The 12,252-nt window shown below is 40.5% G+C and overlaps 1 protein-coding gene across 1 annotated transcript in view; it reads right to left on the bottom strand.

Annotated features, from left to right (window-relative positions):
- The window catches only part of LOC142410447 (formin), a 150,370-nt gene extending 142,685 nt beyond the window's left edge, over nucleotides 1–7,685 (bottom strand). The window contains exons 1-2 of the mRNA XM_075503017.1: nucleotides 5,524–7,685; nucleotides 3,308–3,425 (exon numbers count right to left, since the gene is read on the bottom strand). Of these exons, the coding sequence (XP_075359132.1) occupies nucleotides 3,308–3,425; nucleotides 5,524–6,915 (1,510 nt within the window). The 5' untranslated portion in view covers nucleotides 6,916–7,685. The remainder of the gene's footprint in view (nucleotides 1–3,307; nucleotides 3,426–5,523) is intronic.
- Nucleotides 7,686–12,252: the final 4,567 nt, after the last annotated feature.

Genomic DNA, 12,252 nt, shown 5'->3' with positions numbered 1-12,252 from the left:
AGGAATTAAAGGATTAAGAAAACATAAGATATGCCAAAATATCGTAATATCATCCTTTTAATTCAAAATTTACAACTCAGGATTTGGGTGTTGGGGCTGACAATACCATGACTATACAAGGTGTTATCAAAGGCATGAAAAAACCCTATTGCAGAGTTATATTTGTTCACTAACTTCTTTCACTTCTAATATTCCTGGGCCTAGTCAGCCCCACACACGTGTTCCTTGTTATGTCCATTTGCTTTTCAGTTGGTTTCCCACACATCAAGCCAGACTACGAGCCTCAGGAGGGAGTTAGCTGCTCCTCCAAGGTGCTATGAGTCACTGTGATGTCTGCTGCGTAGGCCAAATTAAGCCTGAATTTCTTGCTTCCACTAGGCAGCAAGAAGAATGAGGAAAAACATGGCAAGGAGGTGAGAAAGATCAAAAAGCCAGGAATTTTCTCCCTCAGTATCCCTACCTTCCTGTCATAGCTGCCATAGTGCATGGTGATGAAGGAAGTAAATCAAAGACTTAGTGCAGAATTGTGAGAAAGTTTACAGTATTCCAACTTTCACATTTTCATTGTTACTTTAAATACCGATTTCTCATGACAAATGAAAAAAATCTATGCTACCTCATAAAATAAGTACATGTTCTTGTAGCCTGTTAGAAGTACAAAGACTTATGTCCACAGATTTATCCTTGGACGTGATCACACTTGTGACAGATGTATTTTGTTCAAACCTAAAATAAAGCTGTGCTAAATGAATACTTACCTAATAATTCAGCCTATTATTACTGCTTGTATATAGATTCCTATTGTTTTGGTAGATGAAACTTAATCACAGAAATGAAAACACTAACATACATCATTGACTGAAAGTTAAAACAAGTCACTTCAGCATTTTTTATGTTACAGATAATCATCTATTCAGGAACATCAGTGGAGGAAGACTGGAATCACAAACATCCCTGCCACGCACAATTTTTGAACTCTATTCTGAAATCAAGAATTTTTCATTTGGTCTTAGCTGTTAGGACAAGACACTGGTGTAAGAAATAGGGTTTCATGCTGAGACTGGTTGAGACCCGTCAGTTTAATGGTGATCACTAACCTGCTTTATATCACATTTTTAAGAAGCCCACTTTGTGGACAAGAAGTTCCTAAGGCACTGGTGGCTGGGAGGGAATTCTGGATGGGGAGACATGAGAGGAAATGCCAGTATACACATGCACTTTGAAGGTACCAACCACTGTCAGAGAGAAGATACTGAGTTTAGGAGTAATGCTGTATTGCCACTTTCATATTCATTTAAAAAAACCCACAAACCTCGACCCCCAGCAGTAAGACCAACATTGAATACAAACTCTGAGTTTTTTAATTATATCAGCACTACTCATGAACAGTACTTTCCTTCGCTTGCAGGAGACTGCATAAATTCATTCCTGCACATAGTGCTTTAAAACAGTCACCCCAGTACTCAGAAAAGCAGATGTAACTGATCCATCATCTGCAACTCACAACTGCTTGCAGTGTCCTTGCTGCCACAACTGCTTTCTGGGCATCCATGAACAGCTGAAAGAAACACAAACCTGCTACTCACCGAGGTACACCTACGACTCTACTGCACTCTTAACACATGTTGCAACCATAGTCTTTGCCTATTTCCTTTAAAAGCACCGCTTCTGTCTCATCCTAGCTGAATCACCAGCAGTTTGTTTTCATTCAAATCCCTCTCTCTGCCAGACACTGGAGTGACTAATGAACTGCAGAATCTGGTCTGTATAAAAGTTTGACTTAGCAAACTAACCATCAGCATGTTGATGACACCGCCACCCAAAATATCACAGTAACAAAAGAGTAACAATTTACATGGGCTCTAAGCCAGTCTGTCCTTCCTATTCAAATTTCAGGAAAGCGTGACCTAATTTCTCTACAAGTAATAGAATCTGAAGCTTTTGTTAATTCAGCTTCCTTTCCTTTCTTTATTTCAGCATATGTTTTTGCCACAGATGATTACAGTCATTAGGAGAAAAAATTATTTATTTGGGTAAAATTAAATACGGCAAGCATATAGCCCATAATAAGAACCTAAGAGTAACAGGAAGAGCCTGTAGCGCTCCTTGTCATCAGCTGAATACCTGTCCTGGTCATCTAGTGATAGACTCCCACACCTCAGACCGATCAGATGCACTGTAAATTCAATTCTGTCTATATTAGAACCATGGTGTTCCTGTCAAAACCAAGTTTTCTGAATCTTCCAGCAACTTTCACGCTTCCAGTAACATGCCCTCTTTGCAAAAAAGGAAGATTAAGGAAGAGAAAACTGAGGAAAGGGGGAGAAAGAAGTAATACACTAAACAATACAAAGCAGTAGATCCACTACTCCTATTTATCCTTTCTCATCTACAAGGCCAAATGGATATCCACTGGCATTGGAAAGAACCATACAGCATTACCCTGTACAATTTCTCACAGCAAGGTAGTATAGAAGCTTGGGTTTTAATTCCACTTAAACCTTTTAGGTGGTACTTTCTAAAATCTCCAGTTACATGAAGAACAGGTGGTCTATTGCCTTTCATTTCGATATTTCAGACAATTCCACAGTTCACGACTAATTTCTGAGTAACAAGGACTTCCTGTTTTATATTTAAGAATACAAATTTGACACAGAGTTGCAGTGGCTACAAGAATCCCTTTTTCCCTTGTAAATATGCTGTGTAAGTATCTAAATACCAAAAAATTAAGCAATATTTTCCTGAGGAAAGCTTATCTGATAACTAGTTAGCATTGTGCTTCAGACATACCCTCTCATACATTTGTATAGGACAATATACATGGCTAGCTATAAAAGTGATCTAAGCAGATACGAATATTCCTCTGTTTATACACAGGTTGCAATAATGGTATTCGTTACTTTTATTCTGGACACTACCTGAAGAAAATCTGCAGCCGGACTAGAGCCCAGCAGGTCACTGCCCCCTGCATTCTAAGGCAATGGAAAAGGCAGTCAGGTTTCCATTCGTTCACTATTCTGTCGCTCGTTTGAACAGAATCCCATTGGAAATGGATAACCTCATTTATCAAAAACCCCACTTATTTCCTCATGAATTTGTACAGGCAAGCATTTAGATTTGAACACAGATTTAGCCATTTACATTTAAAAAATCAGATGCTTAATGAGTAGCAGTAAACAACACATCCAAAACATAAGGTCTGTTTTTCCAGGTAAGAGAATACTGTGACTTATCACCATCTCTGTATTAAACAAGATTAAAAATGTCAGAAACTAATTTCTGTAAATGCTTCACCTCTTTGTTTTACCTGCTTCTGTGTACTTTAATCCTACTTTCACTTCTTCGTGCTTTGCTTTTGGTGGCGGCCAGACAGTCTGGAGTCTCCCTGGAGTCTTGTCATCTTGCTCTGAGGGACTCAGGTCAGGCTGTTAAAATTATGCAAGAAAAAATTAAAATCTGCAGTATCAATTGATTCCAAAACAGCAACCACCGTGCTCAGCTCTACATGTGTACTCCAGAATGGGTATCTGCCTCATTCTACTGATTGAAACAGCGCTCCGTTGGTTGGAAGAGATACAAAGAGATCAGTGTAGAAAAATAATTTTGAGGAGGAAAATAACATAACGCACGTGACCTACAATGATTTGTTGAAACTGTTCACATCAGTGTGGAAAGCTGTCTATCCTCTGGTGAACCATAGAGGTGGTCAAGAACACTAGGTTTTTTTCCTAGTGTTTCAGAGTGAAAAGACCCATCTGTGCTCCTCTTACAAGTAAACATTAGTGGGATTCACCTAAGACACCATTTGACAATATAATTTTCTGGAAGCAGAGGTAGTTTATGACATTCCTGCCCCACCCCCAGCAGCTTGCTCGGTCCACATACCACGTAATACTGCCACATCAAAATGCTGCTGCAGCTGTTAATGGGACTGCACTCTCAACTGGAATGCTAAAATAACCCTTTAAACGGGGGGAAAAAACCCACTAAAAAAGCGTTCTTTTAGAGGTTTACGTTTTGGGGTTTTTTTACATCTCTAACTTTTCTGTAATCTGATTTACAACACGCTACTACGGAGTAATTGCACAGACACAACTGCAGCAACAGCAAAACCCTATATGAAAGTGGCCCCGTAAACGGCCCACGTGAGCAAGGGAAAGGGAAAGGCAAGACCCTTTTACTCTGGATTTGTCCTGAGAAAATATACATTTGTACTAGACCGGACGTTAAGCAGGCATTTGTAAAAGCTACTCGCACCGACTCCTGTGCTTCCCCCCTCACCATGTGTGCTGACAGCTTCCCAAATAGGTTTGCTGTGAGCCACACAAACGCTTACGCCAGCACAGCCCAGGGAATGGTGTAAGCAGGAAGAAGCAAGCCAGGAATGGGAAGGGCACACACAGACTGCCATGGCCAACGACTACCTCTTTTCTCCTCCCCGTAGGTAATTTACTACAAACAGGTATTATCGGTCTACCCAGGTGTCAGTCAAGATTTTTAAAAAGTTTTTAATTTTATGTAAGAATAACAATTTGAAGGAGAGTACAACCAACACAGCAAAGTAACATAAGTACCTTCAGGTTTAGGGTCCAACCCTGCAAATTTAATCGTTCGGATAATTTCCCCTTTAGCCATCAAGAACAATCTCCTGGACTGATTATATCTGCCAAAGATGTAGCTGGAAGAATTTTGGGTTGGGGGAACCCCAACCCAAGGGTTACTCATTTAATTAAAGGGTTCAAATCACACTCAAATTCATTTATCAGTATGGTTCTATGAAAACTTAGGAGAGATTTTTTTTTCATTCCTTAAAAATATACTAACTAAATCTCCATATGCCCAAGAATATTAACCTTGCAAATGTTTATATTAATCCATAACTTGAGTCATCTAATTGGAATCACTAAGTTATACTTGGATAAGGTTAAATGCTTATCAATATTTGCAAAGCCATATATATGCATGTAAATAAGAAAAAAATTACTTTAAATTCTACATCTTGGACAAACTGAGTTGAAAATCATCCATAACTTCTTGTATCAGCTCTTATCATAGAATTATTCCTAAAGGTAAAGTAAAGTAAATTATTCCTAAAGGTAAAGACTACTTTTAAAAATAAAAAACTCAATGAAAGAAAACACAGTGAGATTGAGAAACTATTAAATAATACTACAGTAAATATTTGCAGCACCAACCCGATTTAAAGCCATACTTCACATACGGGCAACTGTTTTGTAGTGATCTTTTAAAATCAGAAACTGATTTTTAAGTTCTCACCTCTAATTGAAAGGCTGTGGCTATCACCAGTTCTCACTGAATTCTGCTACAACTGCAGATGATCACGAATTTTGACAAATTAGCCCCAAGATTTCTTCAGTTGGGAATCCAAAATTTGAGATTGCCAAAAGAAGAGGGCAATTCTGACATTTTGACCTTAAGTCCCCACCAATAATTTTTAAACAAGAAATTATTTTTTTATCCATCTACTTCCAGACCTTAGGAAGAAAAAGTAATTCAACCTACAGATTTGTCTGATGGTCCATCCCCAGGTTTTGATTTTGACCTTTCAAATACAGCTTTCAAGGACTCTTTTTCATTTCTCATTTTGCGTTTTATGGCTTCCAGCTCTGAAGGATCTGCAGTTGTTTCTTTTTTGGGAGGCCGTGTGAATAAAGCTTTAAAGACGTCCAGCGCAGATTCAGCAGGGCTTGATTTTATTTCCTCAGAGGGAAATCGTGGTTCTCTTTTGCCAGAGGCTTTGTTCTCTTGAGCTTCATCACTGTCCTCATTCTCCCCAGATCCCTCACCAGAGTCCTCAGTTCTATCTTCATTCTTGGAGACGTCTATGTTTAACAAGTGCGAGAGTTGTTCCAGGAAAGTAGGACTTGCTTTAGGTTCAGCTGATTTTTTTTTAGTGGTCAAACCTGATGTAACACTGGATTTCTTAACAGGCTGTCGTAATTTAAGCAGAGCTAAATCATTCTCCCTTGGTTTAACTTCTGTAACAGTTTCCCCATCCTCTGTGGTTAGTCCCTTTTTCCTCACACGCAGTCCACTAAAGAAAGCAGGCAGCTGGAAAGTCTTTTCAGCCAGTGCTGTTTTTTGGAGCGATGTATTATCAGCTGAAGGTCTTTGTTCTTCATCTGGAAGTTCTTGAGGGCATTCCCCTGTAGCAAGCAAGCAACTGAACTGCTCATCCATTAACATTTTGTCTTCTCCATTGGAGTCATGCTCCAGAACACCATCCAGCTCTTTTGGGAGCCGCTTAGAAACTGGTGGGTGTAACTCAATGTCATCTGTACCCACAGTGTCATCACTGTTGCTGTGCCCTTCTGATTCTGACTCTTCCTTATTTTGATTGTTATCATCCAAAGCCTCAGCAGACAAAGCAGCATTATTTAGCCCAGATTTGCCTGTATTGTTTTCATCGGTGTCGAGGTCCTTACTCTCTGTGTCCGATTCTGTATCACTTGTTGTATGAACCAAAGTACCCTGTACGAGAATAGCATCCTTGTCATCATTGTCAGATTCCGACAAAGAAGTCTGTACAGACCTTAAATGGTGAAGAAGTAATTCATTTTGTTCAGCTAACTCCAGCTCCAGGTCAGTTTGCCTGCCAGACATTGGGTCAGCTTGGCCACTGGTACTATTCATGCCGTGCTGATTTTCTGAGTCGTCATTACAACCATTATCATTCCTCTCATGCCAGGAGTTGGCATGAGCATTTATATTGGTGTGCAAAGGTTGAAATGCTTTAAGCACTATTTCTTCTTTGGAAGCTGCGGATTCAAATGTAGTTGTAAATCCAAAAGGTGTTTTCACAGAAAATGTAGTGAAAAGATCAGGTTCGCTTTCTGCTGTATTCTCCAGGGCTGAAAGCTCACTACAGTCAGGCACCGCATTTCCTTCTTCCATGTTGCGTGAAGTACAGAATAGGTTTGCTTCTAGCAGCGCTGCTAACTACTAAACAAATATTTACCGCATGCATTCAGACAGCAGACGGAACTCGCTCCAGGGGCTGCAACAGGCAGCGCTGGCCGGCCCTGCGAAGGCAGCCAGCCCCCGGGTCACCCTGCCCCTCCTTCCGCTCCCGCCGCAGCCAAAGCGCCCGTCAGGTCTCCAAACTCTACTTCAGGAGCAGCAGAAAGACCCACCGTAACGAAAGTTCTCAGCAGCGTCGGTAACTTGTTCCTTTACACAAAGGGCTGTTTGTCGCTGCAAACGTGCCAGCGCACTAATCTCGGCTGCAAATTCCACCAATGGTTACTGCTGGGACTCCTGCAATCCTACTGGCTGCACACAACTTCCTTCGTGCTCAGGAGTGCAGAGCAGCTCTATAAACAACCCTCCCGAACAGCACTGGGCGCATTTAGGCTGCTACTTCCTTATGCCAGCGCAGCGCAGGAGCTGCGAGAGGTTTTCAGCAGAAAATTCCTGCCGGATTCTTTTGCATAGGCTTTCCGCTGTGATACAGATCGCCTTTTGTAAATCCATAATCGCCAAAAATGCCAAATGGAAACGCGAAGTAATGAAGCGGAAGCTTCCAGTGCCACTGCCCGGAGCCTGTCCAGAGTCCCCAGTTCCCGGCCGGCCAGCGCAAACTCGGTGAGCGCCCTTGAAGCCGAAGAAAGCAGGAAAAACAGAGGCTCTCTTCCGATTTGCTGCAGGTTTCATCTGGAATGCAGATTTCAGCCTCCAGGGCCATGAACAAAAACCAACAAGACTGGTTTCATATTACTGCTGTCCTAACTCTGCACAGCTATTTCTGTGAACTGTACGCAGGTACTTATCAAAGGCTTTCACCACACCCAGTGACTAGGAGCTGTTTGGGTGGGCAGGGTACACAGCCCGCGCTCAGGAGTGCCAAGTTAACTGTTTGGAAATCAGGCAGGCTGTCCATCTGCACTCTGCCCAAGCTTGGATTATTTCAAACCAGAACAAGCTCTGCTGAGATACTTGTTGATAACTTTCGTCTATATATATTGCCACGGCAATGCTACGTGTGTGAGATTTGGTTAGTTAATATGGGCAAAAACACTTGAAGGTAATCTTCAAGACCGTATAACTCGGTATTAACAACAGCTGTCAGGGATAATATTTTTTTTTTCATAACATATAAAGAAAGTACTAAATACTCTTAAGCACCTTTGATATTCAGAAAATCAGTAACATTTCGGTCAGGTTCCAGTCAAAAGTCTTCACTTTCCTTCCTTTTCTTATTTTTGGAAGTACAGAAACTGCAGATCTGCAGGAATTTATATTCTTCTTATTCCCTGGCCTTTAATAAGTTTGTTTAGTCAAATTTCCACATCAGTACCTTAGGCATTCAAAGATACTATTCTTTTTTTTTGTACCCAAGTTAGAGGGTCATTCTACAGTCAGCCATTTAGCTGGGATGAGTAATCTTAAACAAGCAACATGGGGAAAGCTGTCCTCCACAGGGAAATCAGCTGCAGATCACACCGCTGTGTCAGATTACTGAAAAACACTGCCTGAAAAGCTGAATATTACAGACAACAAGCAAGAACAAAGTATCCCAACACATTTAACTTTTGGGTTAATGTTTTAAAATGTAGACCGTACAAAAAGCACGTGTTTACCTTTTCAAGGTACTGTAGAAGATCATAAAGTCAACAGCAAAAGTCATTGGTATCTACTGCAGGAAGAAAGTTTCCTGAAAATCACATTGTAATACTAAGGGCTTAGATGAAGCTTACAGACACCTTTTCCAATTACAGGGTTGCATGCATACCTGTAGACAAAGGGCACTAGAATCATTCCCATCCTTATCTGTGATTTAACACAGAACAATGTCTCCTGCCTTACTGCCTGCCATTTCCTGTAGCAAGCTCCAGACTCGCTTCTCCGCTATGCTTAATCACCAGGTGCCAAGGACAGAAATGACCAGCAGGTCATGGCTCCCCTGGTTTTCTAGGCTTAATATAGATTAATATCGCAAAAGGAAGCTCTACTTAAGGAAAGAGACACAGAGTTTTTATCACTCCCTTCGCCAACCTACTCTTAGAATCCCAGGGTTAATAAGACAAGTGGAAGGCAGCTACCTCAGCACGGGTGATTTCCCCTAAGACAAGATTTCTTGAAGGCAAATCTACAGCAATTCTAAATTTCATTTTATGACAAAATAACTGGGGCAAAGCGAAATTACTGAACCAAAGTTTCCTACATTTAAATTTACATCTATTTTTATGTTCAACCACAGGACTAACTGTTCATTGTCCTGATAATTTCTATGGTTATGCGTTGCTTTTTTATTTATATACCTATTTATTTGGGGTTTGGTTAACTTATGATGGATAAACATTAAATCGTATTTTTCAAGAACAGTTTCATTGGTCACTAACAAAAAATATACCTATACTGAACAACTTCAGGGTACTTTTTAAACTAAACATACTTATTCAGATTATGCCAAAATATTTGTTTATCTGTTTATATTATTGACAACCCACACTTAGAATAAAACTTCTCTGTAATAATCTAGGGTCACCAAGCTGTAACAGTCCTATGAATAGTGTACATAGGCAGGTTACTGAAAATAGCCACTATCTAACTATTTAAGATTTTAATAGTACATATGAAAAGTTTAGTTTAAAAGTGGACTTAAAAGCAGGAAAACCATACTTTACGTCTAAACAACATCCCAACAAAATTTACAAGACAATGATCAAATTAGTATTGAAAAGGTTGGTGCTTTGAGTGTCAGGCCAAAGTTATGCAATGTATTGAGATGCTAGAAAAGCCAGAGTTGAACACTGAATAATTAAAACTCCAGAAGTAGAAATATACCTTTATCAAACCACAGGTAATCTCACAAGCCTGCAGAAAATGATACTGCTTTATATGTACCTCTTCTCTTGAACTCTAGGAAGCGAGAAGAAACTTTCAAGCTTTTTGAGCATTAGGATGAACAAAGGCACTCGTCTCTATATCTACCCCTGTGTGCTGGTTTCAGCTGGGAGAGAGTTAATTTTCTCCCTAGTAGCTGGTATAGTGCTGTGTTTTGGATTTAATATGAGAATAATGCTGATAACACACTGATGTTTTAGTTGTTGCTAAGTAATGTTTACTCTAGTCAGGGACTTTTCAGCTTCCCCTGCTCTGCCGGGTGCACAAGAAGCTGGGAGGGGGCACAGCCGGGACAGCTGACCCAAACTGGCCAAAGGCCTATTCCATACCATATGGCATCATGCTCAGTATAGAAACTGGGGGGAGTTGGCCGGGGGCAGCGATCGCTGCTCGGGGACAGGCTGGGCATCGGTCAGTGGCTGGTGAGTGGTTGTATCACTTGTTTTTTCCTGGGTTTTGTTCCTCTCTCGCTCTCTTGTTGTTTTCCTTCTCATTACAATTTTTTTTGTTCCAGTTATTAAACTGTTCTTATCTCAACCCACGAGTTTTCTTACTTTCGCTCTTCCAATTCTCTCCCCCATCCCACCAGGGGGGAGAGTGAGCGAGCGGCTGTGTGGTACTTAATTGCCGACTGGGGCTAAACCACAATACCCTGGAGCAATGATCAGAAACTGGAAGCCAGCCAGTCTCTCAAATTCACCACACAGTCCATAAACCCCCAGACTCAAATAATGCTTTTGTAAGGACTTCTTTCTCACAGTCTGATGATCATCCTCATGGACAGTCCCTTGTTGAGGAACTGGATAACTGATAATGAAATACACATTGGTATTTACCCAATAGAGTGTTTCTGGGTAAAACACATACATCAATATGTGCTCTTAATATTTTTACACAAGAAGGAGATCATCGCATTGTGCTATGCAAATGAGATGGAGCCAGTTTGTTAGCAGAATTGTTTTAATGCTGGGTGGATCTATCTCATAAGGACAGGCTCCCTGAACAGGCTGTAATATTGCGTCTGAAGGAAGAAACAACTTCAAAATCTCTGGAAAAAATCAGTTATGATAATGTTACAAGTCTCTTAATAAAACTGACAACTCTCTGGTGCCTCAGAAGAGCCCCTAAAACCTGTCATAGCAACTTTCAGGGCAGTCAACGCACTAATTATACAAAAGGACAATCATTCCTTACACTTTAAAGAACATTTAATAATCCACACCCTTTCTGACCTACATTTCGTCACAGACAGAAGTCACACCTACAATTCACTCCAGTTCTGTTCTTGAGGTGTCCAACAGCTCCCCTGAAGTAAGTTTTAAAACCAGCTTTGAAGAAAACACACAATAAGCCAGAATAAAGTAACCTAATTTCTATCACTATCATATGGCAGGGCTCAAGGCTTCCTGACCCCATATCTACTCAGATTGCCTTTTCAGATCACTGTAATAGCAAACCAGAGAAACATGAACAGGGCACGAAGACACGTTCCACAAAACAGCCAAGTGGCTAAACTGTATAGAAAACAAACTTTGTACTGTTTTTTCAACATAAAGAGCCTTAAATCAAGAAAATTTTGAGTAATTTCTCATAGAATCAAATATGCACGAATTGTGTCAGGCTTCAGAAGAGCCACGTGAAGCAGCAGGCTGTGGTTGTGGCTCAGGCGGTTTGAACTGATCTGAAGCTCAGCTGACACAGTCCTGCCCTCTGCCCTGTCCCCAGCCCAATGCTTACTGCGCTGACTGATAATGATCTTAACATTCTCCTGCTCTCCTGTCTGTCTCTCCTGCTGTTTATCTCATTTTATACTTAGTATTTTAACTCTTTAAATGTTCTGAAATAGAAAAGGCAGAGAAGATGCAAGAAAACCTCTAAGTCCTGGATTTTCATCGTTATTCTCAGCCTTGTTACCTCACTATAGACCATTATGTGAGCAATTTTCCTGAGGTTTGAGGATCTGGGTATCACCAACGTAATCACCTTAAATGTAAGTAATTAAGTTTAAACGTAGCAACAGAAACATAGATATGATAATTCTTATCAAAATTCAGCATTACATGATGGATGTTAACAGAATGAGTGGACACCAGACACATTTGGCGTAGGGGGCTGTAGAAATGCAGTGTGGTTTTTAACGTCTTCAACAAAATTCTGCTTGACATTGAGATATGGATTACTTCAGAGAATTTGAAAAAAGACCATAATAGTTATATGGTTATAAAACCAGAAAGCACTTTAAGAAAGCAAGCTTACTATTTTGAAGGAGTGCATGTTGTAACAATAAATGTATGGAACAGTTAGCCTGTAAAACCCATCATGTGAAAAAACAATGGTAGTTCTCAGGCAGAACTTGTAGAAGAGATGTATTGGCTGATCTCCTGG

This window comes from Mycteria americana, chromosome 5 (assembly GCF_035582795.1).
Source record: "Mycteria americana isolate JAX WOST 10 ecotype Jacksonville Zoo and Gardens chromosome 5, USCA_MyAme_1.0, whole genome shotgun sequence".
NCBI lineage: Eukaryota > Metazoa > Chordata > Aves > Ciconiiformes > Ciconiidae > Mycteria > Mycteria americana.
Note: the sequence above shows the minus strand (reverse complement) of the source record. Positions and strands in the feature narration are given on the sequence as shown.